Source organism: Mus pahari, chromosome 1 (assembly GCF_900095145.1).
Source record: "Mus pahari chromosome 1, PAHARI_EIJ_v1.1, whole genome shotgun sequence".
Lineage (NCBI taxonomy): Eukaryota > Metazoa > Chordata > Mammalia > Rodentia > Muridae > Mus > Mus pahari.
Genome location: NC_034590.1, coordinates 170,361,329 through 170,378,172, shown reverse-complemented (window position 1 = coordinate 170,378,172; position 16,844 = coordinate 170,361,329). Strand labels below are relative to the sequence as shown.

Below are 16,844 nucleotides of genomic sequence, written 5' to 3'. Positions count from 1 at the left end.
AGCCAGGTAGATGTCTGAGTTCAAAGATAGCCTGGTATACAAAGTAAGTTCCAGGACAAGCTAGGGTTAAATAGAGAAACCTACTCTCAAAAAAATAAGCAAAACAAATAAACAAACAAAAGATAAGAAAGCCAAGTGGTTACTCTTAACATAAGCAGATAAGCAGGTTTACTATTATAAGGAGGATGGTTTATTNGAGAGAATGTCCTTGTTAGGGAATACTTAGGTAGCTAGTAAAAAGGTGTATCATGTCTGTGTCTTATTTTCAGATGATTCAGGAAAAAAAATGCAAGAGAAAAGTAAATATGCTGAAACTCTAGTCAGGAAATATGGCTCAGGATAAGTAGGAAAAAATTGCAACTCTTCTTCTGTTATTACTGAAATTATTTCAAGATAAAAGGTTATTTTTAGAAAAGTATATTTAAAAATATCTTTCCCTAAGATTCCCTCACAGACTTTATAATATATGAATCACTTTGCAGAAGTATATTGTTACTATGTAAAGGTGAAGGTTAATTTGGTGACTCTGATTAAGAGCTGTTTTTCTTTAACCAGAATTTAAAAGGATGTGAGTAGTCTGTGTTATTGTTTCCATAACAACCCCAGCCTTTGCCTACTTTTCTTACCTTTTTATTGCACTAGAATAGATCAAAGCATTAACAAAGGCTTTAATCAAATTTAAAGAAAAGATAAGTATATTGATTTTTTTTCAGATGGAATTATTTTAACATACTTTTGAATCTAAGCAGAAAACCATTTTTTATTACTTAGATATCGTAGGTCATTTGTATTTATATAATGAAATTTTTATATTTCTACGCCTTTGTTGTCTCTGTAACTTAAAGATGCAGTCCTAATTTACCATTTAGTTACTTTAGAAACTAAGTTATCTGATAGCCAAGCTAATGTTCTGTTTTGAGAGGCCTTGTTTTTCATCCAAAAGAAAGTCTTTCTGAGGAAAGATTATGGAGGTGCCTGATTTATGTTTGACATTTATACCCAGTTTCATTTAATCATGTCAACAACCCAGTGTCCTATGATAGTGGTCTCTTCTCTGTGACTTGGATATGATTTGTTTCTCCTAAAGGTTAATGTTAGAAACGTGTCCCAGTTTGGCAGTATAGAAGATGATAGAACCTTTAAGCCAGTGGAGCCTTGAGGGAAGTCCTTGAGTCACAGAGCTATTCTCAGAAAAGTTAAAGCAGCTTTCATAGGACCCCTATAGCTTTCTGAAGACCATTATGAGGAGCCCAGCTGTGTCACTCTGGCTTCCTGCAATACTGTGTGCTTTCTCTTATACTGTTACCACTGTAGTAAGCAAGGCTATTTATTATGAGATCCTTAGGAGGGCTGACCTGTGCCATATCAGTGAACCCCCAAAACATCTAAGTAAACCTATTTTCTTCATAAATATTCTGCTCCAGGCACTTTTTTGGTTGTAACAAATAAGAACTAATGTATTCTCTTTATAAATAAATCCTACAAACCAAATGTAGCAGCATATACATTTAATCCCAGCACTGGAAGCAGAAGCAGGTAGATCTCTGTAAGTTTGAGGTCAGCTTGGTTTACATAGTGAGTAAACCAAAGTGGTTTACATACCAGGGCTATATAGTGAGACCCTGCCAAAAAGAAAGGAAGGAAGAAAAAAAAGTTTAGTAAAACTAATATGTAGAGCCAGTCAAACCCCACTGAGTACAAAAGTATTCCAACTAACAAGTGTCCTTCAAAAACTTTTTTTTTCAATATGTCATAACTGTTGGGGCTTGGGAGAATAATCAAATTTTGGTGGGTTTTCTCCTGTTAGAAGTTAACTGCTAAATAGGTAAGCATCACTGCCGTAAGGAAAATATTTACCTGTAGAATTCATGTGAGAGAACTTAGAATTCATTCTTGATCCTATACAGATTTAAGCACCATGGCATGTTAGCATGGTGTGTGTGTGTGTGTGTGTGTGTGTGTGTGTGTGTGTGTGTGTGTGTGACAGAGACAGAGAGACAGAGAACGAGACTCTAAAGGGAGGCCAGAGGAGAGGAGACAGATTATCACTATCATTGAGACAAAAACATAAAAATTTGTAAATAGGTTAAACTATAACGACACGTCTTTGAAACCTCCATGAGTAATTTATTTCTGGATATCAGGAACCAGACAGTTATCATTAGTATATTAAATATTTATCTCCAAGCTCTGGATTATAATTGAAAGGTCAAGATTTCTAAAAGTAAGGCTGACAAGATGGGTTTGTGACTAAAACCTGACAACCCAGGTTTGATCCCAGAAACTACATGGTGCAGAGGATACCTACAGTGTACTCATACACATTAAATAAAATAAAGTTCCAAAGCCCATCTAATGACATGGATTATTCCTGCTGAATTTGAGAAAAGCAACAATCAAGACTCCATTCACAATATATGATTATATTTACCATGTTTCAGCTTTGATGCATCTCAATTTTATATTAAAACAAAAACAAATGCAAATTCTGACTCAATTCTTAATTTTTAAAAAGATTTTATTGTGTATGTATGTGACTACACTGTAGCTGTTTTCAGACACACCAGAAGAGGGCATCAGATCCCATTACAGATGGTTGTGAACCACCATGTATTTGGTGGAAACTGTACTCAGGACCTTTGGAAGAGCAGTTAGTGCTCTTACTGAATCATCTTTCAGCCCCCTCAATTTATAATTTTGTAATAAAGTATAAGAAAATGTAAATTCTAACAGTAGTTCTAGATAGTATGATTAGAAGTATTTTTCTTTTGATTTTTGTTTCTTTAAATCCAAGAATTTCTACTGTAGGTATGATCCCTTTAAAAACATTGAATAAACTGTGTTTCATGTTTTTAGAATATTTTTGTTTATTGTTCGGCAGTTTCATACACGTATGTATATATTTTTATATTTGATGTGTATGTTTTGACCCTCCCTCCCACTTCCCCCAGGACCAGTGACCTTCATACTCCCTTATCTCTCACATCTTCATGTTCTCTTCTTTATGATAGACTTTTATTCTTTGAGAATTTTATACTTGTACCATGTGTTTTGATCACATTCTCTCCCCACTTCCTCCTCCAATTTTCCCCAGACCCTCCTCAACAATCCTCTCTTCCAATTTCATGTCATCTTTTCTAATTTTTAATAACCCACTGAGCACAATCAGTGCTTATATGAATGTGTGGGTATGGGGCTATCCCATGGAATATGGGCAGACTATCAATGATGGCCACACACCCAGAGAAAAGTAACTCTCTCTTTCCCCAGCAGCCAATAGCTCCTCAGCCAGACTGCCCCCAGAACATGTTCCTCCCGTTATTCCATTATTATCTCCTGTTTCTCTTCCTTGTAAGAACACAAGTGGTCCAGTTGGTGTTGCCTGCATGCATGTGGGTATAAGGCCATACATGGGAGCATAGGCAGACCTCCTTTTTTGGTTGTTTTTTTATGACTACATTTAAGTCATCATAATCTGAAAGTATATTTATATTTGTTAGTAATGTCTTAATCTGTCATTTATCTGTAATTATAGTCACAATGATGTAAAAGTCATGACTGACTGTGATACTCTTATCTGGATTACTGTTGTCTCAATGTTTTCTTTCTTTTTAATCCTTTATCAAAGGTTGAATTAATAAAAGGGAATTTACAAAGTGTTGGACTTACACTTCGTCTTGTTCAGTCAACTGATGGGTATGCTGGGCATGTCATAATTGAAACTGTGGCCCCAAACTCACCTGCTGCGTTGGCAGATCTTCAACGGGGAGATCGGCTCATTGCTATTGGAGGTAAGAATTACACACTGTATAGTATAACTTACGTGTACAGAGAAACTACAAAATTGGCTGGAGAGTTTTTTTCTCTCATCTCCCTATTTTTGAAACAAGCATCTGTTAGTTTTATAATGGAAAAATCTTTATTATAAAGAAAATTGCAAAAGAGGCCTTAGCATGCTTGTAAAAAACAAGAGCCAGTTTAGTCCTGATGTTTAAACATATTTCATCTTTAATTCACTTCACTAGAATTTTCTAATTTCCTTTCCCTTCCCACCTTCTCTTCTATGTATTATTAACTACAAAATTAAGAGCCAGATAATAATGTCTTCCTGTATGTCCATTACCACATGACCCTAGATGTGCTAATATTAGCACTACTCTCATCATGTTGTAGTACTAGAATTGAACAGGAGAGAAATGAATATTCCTTGCCTGAGAGGGAGGATACACCTAACCCTATTCTGAGACTCCATGTTATGTGAAAGGCCTGTGGTTTGTCAGGGTGCTATTATTCAGAATCCAACCCAAATCTCTATGGTAAATACTGCATACCTTCCTGTCAGCTAGATTGTTGTAAATAATAAAAATAAAACTGAGTTATCTGCTTTGAGTGTATATATATAAAATAGCAGGACTCAACTGTACACAACAGCACAGAAGTAATCCAAGCCCTTTTCATACTTCATAGTACCTGGCCCACCTGGTGTAGGCTTTGAACACATAAAAATGGCTATAATTTATCTTAATCTTTTCAGAAGACTATTATGTGTTCTTTTACAGCTAAGACAATAAGATAAAGCAAAAAAGAGTTATCACTCAGTATGTTAGACTCTGCTTTTGATTCAAATCCATTTTGACATTAAGATAATGAAAATGATTTAGTTAAGCACTTGGAGTTAAATTAGCATTTTCATGTGGAAATCTCTGATTGTGGTATACACAGGACCATTTATTCCATAGTCACCTGCAAAAATGCTCAAAAGTCATTCTGATTCAGAAAAACTGGGGTGAAGTCTAAGAGTTCGCTTTATTTATTTGTTTGTTTTTTGGTTTCATCAAGGTAGGATGTCTCTGTGTAGCCCTAGCTGTCCCCAGAACACACTCTGTAGACCACACCACCGGACAAGATCCTGCATTTCTAACAAGCTCCCCAGGTCATGCTAGTTTTCCTGGTTCATGGACAGAAGAGGACTTAAAGTAAACCTCATGCATCACATACCTCTCTATAGAAATATAAAAAGTTTTTCTCCCTCACCCAAAACAATGGTTCAGTATCAATGGTTTTGCATTAGTGCATAACCTGTTTTGGTCTTATCTATAGGTTATTTTTTATTGGATATTTTCTTTGTTTACATTTCACATGTTTTACCCTTTTTAGGTCTCCCCTTTAGAAACCCCCAATCCCATCCCCCCTCTTCCTACCTCTATGAAGGTGCTCCTCCACCGACCCACTCCCGTCTTCCCCCACTGGCATTCATTCCCTACACTGGGGCATCGAACACCCTCAGACGTAAGTGCCTCTCCTCCCAGTGATGTCCAACAAGGCCATCCTCTGCCATATATGTGGCCGGAGCCCTGGGTCCCTCCATGTGTACTTGTGTACTCTTTGGTTGGTGGTCCAGTCCCTGGGAGCTCTGGGGGTCTGTCTGGTTAACACTGTTGCTCCCCTCAGGGGGCTGCAAACTCCCTCTGCTCCTTCAGTCCCTTCTCCAACCCCTCAAATGTGGACTCCACGCTCAGTCCAAAATATGCCTTTTAAGTTCTGTTTTCAATTACACAAGTAGCAAATACCTATTACCCAACATAAATAAAGGTCCAAATCATACAACTGTTTACAGAGAAAAAAGCAAAAGTTAACCTTTTCAAGATATCCAATGTTCATAAAAGTATTAACAAGTTTTATTGGTTAAAAATTCAGATATTGTACACAAGTTTCAAATATAATAGAAAAACTTTTAATTATTTAATGAGTATGCATGTTTTATTTCCATGAGTGTGCATGTACCACATGCATGCATGCAGTGTCTACAGAAGCCAGAAGTAACCTTTCCTGGGACAGGAGGTACATGAGCCACTATGTGGGTGCTAGGAGTAGAATCCCATCCTCTGAAAGAGAAGCAGTGCTCCTAACAGGCGAAGCTGTCTTCTCAGCACCACAGAAAACTTTGTTTCCTAGTGCCCCTCCTCCTATATATATAAATATATCCCTTGTTCCAACTGTGGGACACAAATTCAAGTCCTATGATATATTTTTAGTAACTCATTTCTTGTAATAAACTTTGCTCAATGTTCATAGGTATTTCTTAAATAAATTATAGTTGTAGTTCATTTGGATTTACAAAAGTTTTAGTAATAAGAGATTGGTAGTAGTAGTAGAAAGGAAATTGGCAAAATATATTCAGTTTCAATAATAGAATTAATTTTACTGTTTTCTAAATCTCTGAGCATGTTTGAAATAATCTGAAAGAAAAATCCAGATTCCAGCAAATGCTGGTATAGTGACCACCACCAGAGCACCTGAGATGAGGGCATATTTCCCAAAGCACAAATAAAAGGGGTGGGATTGTGGGGAGGCTTTGTCTTTGTACTAGAGCTCAGTAGATGATGCTTCATCTGTGCATATGACATGCTACAGTGCTTCTGGGACGTAGTATTCTTAGACAGAAGTAGTAGAAGTTATTATTATTAAGCTACATGAGTCAGGAAAAGCCCTGTGAAGAAACTCAGAATTCCACTGATGTTTTGAGCTGAAACTGGAAAATGTGACCACGTGGGTATCCAAGCTGCAAAGGTCTGATGAGATAGTTAAAGGTACTTGTGACTTAAGTTAAAGACCAGGGGCTAGGAGGAAGATCAGAACATCAAAGACCAAAGGAACAGAACTCTGAGTTGGGATTGACACCTGTGGGAACAGGGGAGTCAGCAGTCTCCAGGGCTGCATTATAAGAGGTAGCAAGTTGATTTATAGTCAGGACAAGACAATGCATATTGTAATCAACTTGTAACTTTAAAGCAACTTACCTCTTATACTTTTCATTCTTAAAACGGTTGATCATTTATGGCTACTAAACAGGATCTGTGAAAGGGTCTGACATTGGTGTCTAAATTTAAATCATTTGCTTGCCAGCCCTGGACTTATTTGAGAACTTCCTTCAGTAAAATGTCAGCTTTCCATCATTCAGAGTGAGGTCTATCCATTAGTAAACCTGTTTAAATAGGTCTCACTCTGCTCACTTCCACAGTTCAGCTGGACATGAGGTTGTTTATGTCAAGAGGGAATGGGAAGCCATTAGAAATTAGAAGCTGCTCAGGGTTTTGTATCACAAAGATAACAGTATTTCCAGAGTACCACATGCTGATTAATTTGAAATTTAAATAAAGTCACTTTTGAAGCTTCCTATTGCTCTTCTTCTTATGAAATAATCATGAGATAACAGTGGCCGAGTTTATTGCTATAGTTTACATGCTTCCCCCTTTGAATCTTAAACCAGGTGTGAAAATCACATCGACACTGCAAGTACTAAAGCTCATCAAGCAGGCTGGGGACAGAGTGCTTGTGTACTACCAGAGGCCTGTTGGTCAGAGCAACCAAGGGGCGATGCTGCAAGACAGTCTGGGCCAGTTGGAAGAAAACTTTTTGTCAAGCTCCTGCCAGCCAGGTTACGAAGAGGAAGCTGCTGGGTTGCAAGTGGATACTGAAAATAGAGACCTAGATTCTGAATTTGAAGACTTGGCGAGTGATGTCAGAGTACAAACGGAGTTGAAAGAGGAGACACAGCCGTTGAGTCACAGTCCCAAACGTACTCCAACAACACTTTCTGTTAAACCCCTTGGCGCTATATCCCCAGTTTTAAATCGTAAATTAATTTCAGGAATCCATCCACCACCACAAAAACTTCCATCCAAAGAAGGAAATAAACCATCAACTCTAAAAACTTCAGAGGCCACAGAAGCAGCACAAGTGTCCAAACCCCAAGGACCCACTTTCAAACCACCTGTGCCCCCTCGACCACAGGGGAGAGTGCCTCTGCCTCCCACTGACGCCTCAGCTCAGGCAGACCCAGAAGCCCCAGAAAAGTCAGACAAGGTGCTGCTCCCTCCTCTTCCTGCAGATAAACCTGCTGAGAAGCAAGTGAAGAGTGTGGATCAAGGAGAAGATGTGGCAGCGGGTAAGCAGCCTTCAGCAAAGCAGGAAGTAGTGAAAGATCTTCCTTCAGAAAGTTCTGCTCCTACTAAAGACTCTTCAGATGACCATCAGATGTGGGAATCCTCAGAGGTTCTATATCGTAATAAGGTGGGAAAGTGGTCAAGAACCAGAGCATCCTGTGTGTTTGACATAGAAGCCTGCCACAGGTATCTGAACATCGCACTGTGGTGCAGGGATCCTTTCAAGTTAGGAGGTCTCATCTGTTTGGGGCATGTTAGTTTAAAACTTGAGGAAGTGGCTTTAGGATGCCTAGCTACATCAAACATGGAATACCTTTCAAAGTTCAGACTGGAACCCCCTACACCTAAGGCCATGGTCACTAGAACTGCACTACGTAACCTGAGTATGCAAAAGGGCTTTAATGACAAATTTTGTTTTGGTGACATTACTATTCATTTCAAATATTTGAAGGAAGGAGAACCAGATCACCACATAGTTCCTAATGTAGAGAAAGAAAAAGAACTCCATTTGGTTGAGGAGGTTTCTACACTCCCTAAAGAAGAGCATTTTGTGGGACAGATAAGTTTGTCAGAAAATAAACATAGTTTCCAAGACACTCAGTTCCAAAACCCAACTTGGTGTGATTACTGTAAGAAAAAAGTTTGGACAAAAGCTGCTTCCCAGTGTATGTTCTGTGCTTATGTCTGTCATAAAAAATGTCAGGAAAAGTGTCTAGCTGAGACACCTCTTTGTGGAGCAACTGAGAGGCGAATAGACCGGACCCTGAAGAACCTCAGGCTGGAAGGACAGGACCCACTCTTGGGCCTTCCTCCTCGTGTTGAGATGGAAGCTAACAAATCAGTCAATAAAACAACAGGGTTGACAAGGCACATCATTAATACTAGCTCTCGTTTACTAAATTTGCGTCAAGTCTCTAAAACTCGCCTTGCTGAACCAGGAACAGATCTTGTAGAACCTTCACCAAAACACACACCCAATACGTCAGACAATGAAGGCAGTGACACAGAAGTCTGTGGTCCAAACAGTCCTTCCAAACGAGGAAATAGTGCAGGAATAAAGTTAATGAGAAAGGAAGGAGGGCTGGATGACAGTGTTTTCATTGCAGTTAAAGAAATTGGTCGTGATCTGTACAGAGGCTTGCCGACAGAAGAGAGGATCCAGAAGCTGGAGTTCATGTTGGATAAGCTACAGAATGAAATTGATCAGGAGCTGGAACATAATAATTCCCTTGTTAGAGAAGAAAAGGAAACAAGTGATACAAGGAAAAAATCAGTTCTTTCTGCTGCTTTAGCTAAATCAGGAGAAAGACTACAAGCTCTGACACTTCTGATGATCCACTACAGAGCGGGCATTGAAGATATTGAAACTTTAGAAAATCTGTCTTTAGACCAGCATTCAAAAAAGATGAACAAGTATGCAGATGATACAGAAGAAGACCTCGATAGTGAGATAAGCCAGTTGATAGACTCTCAGCCATTTAGCAGCATCTCCGATGACTTGTTCGGCCCATCTGAGTCGGTGTAATCAACAAGCTATTTCAACTTTCACATGGATTGGGGGGACAAGATGTATCTGAAGTGCCATGGGTACAGCCATGTTCGGTTCTCTCATGGTACACTTTGGCCTGCTTCTATAGTTACTTGCTTGTATGAGAAAGAAAAGGTAGTTTCCAGCAGAAACATGACCAGCTCATCAAATTGGTTGTTTCGGGTTGTGCTTATAGCTTTGGCTTTTTTGGATTTATACTGGGAATTGGGTTTTATTAATTTATTTTTAACCTTTTCTAATTATGTAAGCCAACTTGTGTTTGTATATATGTGATGTCTCACTGCCTTTTTTTTTTCTTTTCTCCTGGTTTTTTAGTTAGTGTTAAATAAGATCCTGTCCAGATTCCTGAAATATTTTCTTTCATTTTCATCATGGTTATAACAGCAAATTTGTTGCATGCCTAAATTGACAACAATAATCATTGAGGGAACAGGTTTGAATCTTCTTCCTTCTACGTTTTGTGGGTTCTCAGCTGTACTTCCTTGATGTTTTTGTTATATGGGGCTTGGGGGATTTTTGTTTAATTTTATTTTGCTTTTGTTGTTGTTGCCAAATGTAAATGAAAGCAGACCCTACAACTTTAAATCTGTTATGCTTATATAGTTTAATTTTTTTTTACATATATTGCTTGCTTCTTATGCTTCAGCGATATTTTTAAAGCTTTTATGCAGTTGAAGTGTAGTAAAATTACAGTGATTAACTAGAAGAGGTTGCATTGAATAGAGAATAAATGAAAAGTCCAGTTGGCCAAGAATTTTGTAGACAGGATAATAAGATTTCATTACTGAAGAAAATAACCAGTAGGATTTTAAAATATCTTTCAAATGTTGATGCTTTCCTGTTAAGTGGAAGTTATGGACACATGATGACTTTTCGTCTTTGGTTCTCCCATAGGAAATAAAGCATGTGCAAGGACATTTAAAACCTCACAGGACTTATTCTGAAAATGACTGTATTGATAACTGGCTTTGTTTGTATGATGTGGAGAGCAATTATACAGACTATGTTTACTACATCATCTGGTGTCTTGTGGCCTTAAAGGAATGTCGGTCATTCTGAATACTTTAGTAGTTCAGACCATCTTTATTCATTGTAAAGAAAACTAAAAATAGACAGTATGCATAGTTCACTAAAAATGAAGGCCTTCTATGCTATTGGGCCCATCTAGTGGATGCTGGTAATGAACAACTGAGAGAAATATACTAACTTAACCCCTATTGATATATCTTAAAAGTCTAAGCTTGTTATACCTATAGAATAGAAAAATGTTTTCCCCCTTTACAGGTAACTACTATGATAACACATAAACCAACTAAATTTAAAAACATATGGAATAGCTCTTTGGCTGCAGAAAAATGCCTAGTATAACAGTAAAAAGACTTGCCCAGTCTGTAGCCCAAACTCCCAACAGGGGTTTGTGGTCAAGCTCTTTAGTGAGCTGCATAGCCACAGGCAGGTTAAAGAGGGTGCTGCAGCTTCCCCAGCTCCAAAGGTCCTTACACTTGCTCACAGGACTGCTGTGAGGAGGACAGGAGCATAACTCCAAAGGCACTCTGAGCAGTAAATGCTGTAAAAATAAGAGGTATTACTTACATGAGAAAACATTTCTGAGTATAGAAAAGTTATTCCAGTCATAATAGCTAACTCTCACATTATTAAGTGAAATACTGGGGCACAGACCTACCTTTGTCAGGTATATAGCAAGGCTACATCTGTGTAACCTCACCCCCTCTCTTTTACTGTTTATTTAAGCATGCTCACAGTTTAAAAGAACACCACAATACAGGGACTATCCACAATAAATCCCAGAAGCTAAAGTGTTCCCCATTTTACACTTGAAACAATCTGCCCAATGTATAGCCACGTTTCATCTTGTAAACAATAACTTGCCATTGCTACCCTGAAGGTGGTGTGGCTGTAACTGGCTGGTGTGTTGATGGATCAAACTATGGAAGTTTTAGTGGTGCCCAAGCATGCTCCTGCACTGATGCATTTGAAAGAGCTGTAGAAATAATGCAAAGCTTTAGTTTTAAGAATCTACTCATGCTTTAAAGAATTTATGTCTGTAGAACCACAATCATGGAAAGCTCAACAGTGCTGCTAATCATGTTTGTAAAATATACCTTTAATGTAGTGCAATATTTTTCTATTGGGAGAGACAGTAGAGGCATCACAGTTGGGAGCTCCAAATACCCTCAAGCCTAGTAAGGGATAAGGCTTCAATTTAAGAGATTGTATTATATTACATTACTCATGTAATCTTGCTGCCATGCTATGTTATCAATAGCTAAAATAATAATAAAGACTACCACGAAAAATAAGAATATCTTCATTTGATGACATCTAAAAACAGGTGATTGGTTCTCTGGCATTATTACCTGGTATAATCTGGCCATGCAGACAAGCTAACGATCCACTTTTACTAAACAAATATGTAGACCTGTCTCAAAAAAGAAGAAAATTAAACTATTTGAAGTGTACTCTCTTCATTGTTTTGAAGTTGAATGGCTGGGATAGACAAAATGAATAACATTTTAGTATTATTTTGCAATCATGTTATATTTCTTTTTTATTTATCGTGTTGATCTTTTGAGACAGTCTCTTTGGCTTCTGACTCAGTGGAGATCTGTCTGCCTTTCCTCTGGAGTGCTGGGGTTAAAGGCATGCACTACCATGCCAAGTTTTACTGTATTTCTTAGCACCAGACTTCGTTCAGTAACACTAGAACTTACTGTGTAAGGTATTTTCTCATTTTAAGAACAGCCTAAAACTTTGAGAGTAAAGTCTACCTTAAAAACAAAACAAACAAACAAACAAAAAAAACTACAAAGACATTTTAAACATATTTGGTTCTAATAAGTAAGACAGTGAAGTTTAAAATCTTAAGTCCCCTAAAGTTTTGAAATCGCTTCAATTAAAAAAAAAAGTATTACTTTAATATTTAAATTGAAGTGACGGCTTTCCTTTCCCTCCCCTCAAAAGGCAAACAAGGGTGGAAAGGGGGTTTACCTTCATTCTTTCTGATCCCTTAATGTTCCTTAAGTAAACCAGGCCTCTCTAATCCTGGAAACCACCATGTATTTCACATTCAAAATGATCCTTATTTCTAGATCTTTCAGAGCCTGTTCTGTCATATGGCTAGGTATTACCATTCTCTTCATCAGACAGTTACCTGTTCACAGCAATTAGAACAATTCATTTGAGTTAAAGTCCAGGGCAACTTACTGTTTTTCCACACTGATAGAGTATAACAAGTCTATATTTCATTTAAAGGAAGCAGTGGGAAGCCAAAGAGGATGGTTTACCCTAGCCTGGAGTGACTTGCCTGATGCCTGCAAACACAGAGAATGCTTTTTAATTAAATACTTACAGCCAAATCAGTGTCTATGTATTTTATCCCGGCAACAATGTTGATGAAATGGTTTATAAAAGAATACAGGCAGGCACGGCACAGTGTTCAAGAAGATAATTTATTAAGTAATCTAACTAAAGTGCAACCAGCACAGATACACTTAGCAGTCAAAAGGAAGTTGAGTATTCATTACTACCTCACTAAGATTTTTGTGTCTGAATTACCAAGTACAAACAAAAGCCACCTCTACTTTAAAAATAAAAAATAAAAAAATCTTCAGAGAGCTGTAAGTTCTTTGTTCTGGTACATGCACAGTCTTTTTTAATTTTATTTTCTTGTGTACCCAGGAGATTAATCATATAAATGTCTTTCTTTTCCCCTCATAAACAACTTATCCTTTCCTCTCCAAATAGTTCTGCAATTTTTCTTTTATCTTTTCTTTGGAGAGCAGTAACAAGCATGCCTTTGCTGATTGTTTTTACTGAAACTGAAGCCTCAAAAGCAGAAATGACAGGAATCAGTTATTGTATATGGTATTGTGGGTAAGGATAACTACAAGGCCTCTCTCACATCACACCACAAGGCATCCTGGAGAAGGTTAAGCCCTGCCCTTTTAGCCATGTAAGAGCAGCCATCTTTCAGAGTTGCAGACCCATGACTGTCCAATGGTTTATGAGTAGGAACCCAATTGTCCCCCAAACACATCAGACTTCACATCACCAGGGTCCCACAGAAAGCTTCATAAAACAAAAGAAATAATTGCCACTTTTCTGAAGAATGTGGATAGCCAATAAGGTTTGAGGGGTTGTCATCCCTAAGTTCTCAAGGTCTAAGGTCACACAAACAAGCTTAACAAAACTGACAGTTTTTTTTTAAACAGTTTTTTGACAGAACTGCAGAATTGATACTATTTGAGACAAATTCTATACTGTGTTTGCATTCTGGAAGATTGTAATCTCATATAAAGCAATTATAGATAGAGTTCACTAACAGTATTAACTGGCACACCGAAAAGATATATCAGTGTTGTCATGCTTAGAAAAATTATTCTACCCAGCACACAAGATGATACAGTAACACATACACATTTGTAGATTTTATTTTTCCTGCTTCAGAAAGGGAAGGTGTCCTGATCACTCTATTATCTTTCTTAACATAATCATGTTCGCCATGAACAATTTTATTCCTTCATCTTTGCTTGAAATTCATTTCTACGTTGATATAAACAACTTTTAGGAGTCTAAAAAAAAATAACAGCAACTCAAAATTAACATCTCTAGAAAAACACTTGGATGACCTGCAAGCAGGTGAGAGATACGATTTTTTCACATTTAACAGCTTGATAGCCTTTTTTCCTGTTCCAGAACATGAACTGGATTTGATAAACCCTAACATATTTAACCTTGACTGTTTAAAGTACAGTTTTATTTTCACCCAGTAAGGCCATCAAATATATATATAAAAGAAAGCAGCGTTTGGGGTCTTTCCTCTGCTTTCAGAAATTCACTTTTTACCCCTTGTTGGCTTTAATGACTGCTGCCAATGGTATGACACAGAAAACCATTTACAACCACCCTTCCAGGTGGGTAGTTATAACAGAAAACTAATGCCAGCAAAGGTTTATGAATAAGTCTGAAAGATGGCTGATAAAGTTTCTTGTCCTTTGTATTTAAGATGACTAGCTTTTAACGTTGGTATTAATTTCAAGTAAAATAACAACACATTCAGTGTTGGTACACAATGCACTGTCTTACACGATTCTGTTTCTCAGACTGCTAGTTTTTTGTTGTAGAATCTCAGATAATGCGTGCTTTAAACACTCATTACCAGTATTCAGAAAAAAAAAGTTTTTGTCCAAGTGTTGATGAATGTAAGTTAAAAAAATTATATTTAATTTGGATTCAAATATTTATACATTTACAGTATACCTATTTCGTCAAAATATATTGTATAATATTAATAAAATCAAATACATAAAATAAAGTTTTCAACACTATTTATACAAACCCCTAGAAAAGTTGCTTTTTCTTTATAAGGCTGTTGGCAGTCAATCATAACCATGGAAAAGAAAGTATCACCTTTGGTTGTTTTACTCTTTGCCAGCAATGGATGGTGTGACTAAGACAGCTCTGCATGAGTCATCTCACTGGAGACACTTGTACACAGTTAGACATTTGGCAACGGTAGAGGGGCTCAGTCACTCTCAGATTCTTCATCATCACCGATGGGATATGACTGGACATTATTCTGAGTGTACATCTTTGTCTTAATGGGGCAGTTGTGGTCCATGAGGATAGCCTGGAAGCAAAATGCAAGCACATTAACTTCTTGTTTTATAAAGATAAGGTGGTTTTAACCAACTGCTGTTAAGGATTACTATTCTGGAAGCTGTATAATAAACAGTCATTCAAAGCAATCGCCATGTCTTGACCTTGAAGGTCTGTCATTCTCCATGCAGTGGAAAGTTTCAGGTAATAGGCAAGAAGTAAAACATCTAGAATGTTTTCATTGTACCTGTTGGAGATAGAAGTTGAGTTTTGTGATTCAAAGGTAGGTTAGGTTTTAGAAAAGTTAAACAGAGTTTTGTACAGGAAGAAGCTGTGGACCTCATTACATCCAATTTCCACTTTATAGACTGCCACAACAGGGAACTTAATGATGTTTGAAGAGAGCTCTTGTTGGAAGTATAGGGATGTCTGAACTTGAATCCACTTCATTAGTTCCAGTCATGGACCTTGCTCTGGTGAGAGCCATCTACACAGACTGTTTTACAATATGTTAAGACCACATTCTGCCATGGCCCCTTAGTTTCTTAGGTCACCATCCCAGAGCTTTCTTTACAAATGTGATGTTTAGACATCTCCCTTTTAGATCCTACTTTATAGCACTAGTGTACACATAAAGTTCCTCTGCCCTTTCTATTTTTGAAAATTAAACCAAAACTTAAGTGTAACTGCAAAAGAAAAAAAATTTTTAAATGATGCTTTCATTTCAGAGCATCCTTAACAAGAAGTACTTGCAGTCATTTCTGCTGACAGTGCCTAACCAACCAGTCATCAGATAATACACCTAACATCCTGTCAAGAACATGACTACAAGTAGACTAAAGCTTTAGCTTTCACAATGAGTCTAGATGGGAAGTTGAGAGAATGAGTAAAGGCTTAAAGAACTTGCTCAAGGAGAGCTGGGGACCTGGGTCGGTGGTTAAGAGCTTTGACTCCCCTTCCAATGGACCCAGATTGACATAGCAGCTCACAACTGTCTGTAACTCCAGTTCTGAGGAACCTGACTAACACAGACGTGTAGGGAAATAAAAATTTAAAAAGATAAAAGAACTTGACCAAGGGATATATACCCTGGCCACCGAAATCTGCAGATGGTTAAGTCCTTTATGTAGAATAGTCTATCTGCATAGAACATATATCCATGTATATTTCAAATCAGCTTTAGATCACTTGCAGTACTGAACATAATAGTAATGTGCAGTGTAGCTAGGGGGTGATAAAGAACTGCACAAAATAGTTTTTGGTTTGGATTCATAGTGGTTGAGTACAGAGCTAGAACTGGGGAGTACAGAGAGTTAACCATGTGCATTGCGTGCAGAGGAAGAAACCCAGACAGCCTCAGGACAGACTGCCCTTTTATACAGCCCAGAGCAGCTGGAGAAGTGCAGTGGGAGGCATTGCAAGCCAAATGAATCCAGTATGTCTGGGCAGTTTTCCTCCTTCATAAGAAACCATTCCCAGCAAGTTTTTTCTTTCTTTCTGTGCTGTCTGCAAATCTGAGCGGATTAGAATGTTCTGATACTGTCTGTGGCAATCTGTCTTGATGTCTGCTAGTTATTCTTAGCTCTAGTCCTCCAGATGTGATAAGACTCACACAGTGCTCAACCCTTTTATTATTTCCCAAGAGATTCTCAAATGATCTGCTGTGTGGCACAAGATAAGGACAGTGACCCAAGTCAGACTGTCATCTCAAACTCCCTTTCCAATTATGC

At 37.7% G+C, this 16,844-nt stretch overlaps 2 protein-coding genes across 2 annotated transcripts in view; one reads left to right on the top strand and one right to left on the bottom strand.

Moving 5' to 3' along the window:
* Pdzd8 (PDZ domain containing 8) overlaps window positions 1-11,808 on the top strand; it is a 54,553-nt gene extending 42,745 nt beyond the window's left edge. Inside the window, exons 4-5 of the mRNA XM_021215726.1 lie at window positions 3,629-3,791; window positions 7,271-11,808. Coding sequence (XP_021071385.1) covers window positions 3,629-3,791; window positions 7,271-9,471 — 2,364 coding nt within the window. The 3' untranslated portion in view covers window positions 9,472-11,808. The remainder of the gene's footprint in view (window positions 1-3,628; window positions 3,792-7,270) is intronic.
* Slc18a2 (solute carrier family 18 member A2) overlaps window positions 11,610-16,844 on the bottom strand; it is a 37,037-nt gene continuing 31,802 nt past the window's right edge. Inside the window, exon 16 of the mRNA XM_021215738.2 lies at window positions 11,610-15,145. Coding sequence (XP_021071397.1) covers window positions 15,041-15,145 — 105 coding nt within the window. The 3' untranslated portion in view covers window positions 11,610-15,040. The remainder of the gene's footprint in view (window positions 15,146-16,844) is intronic.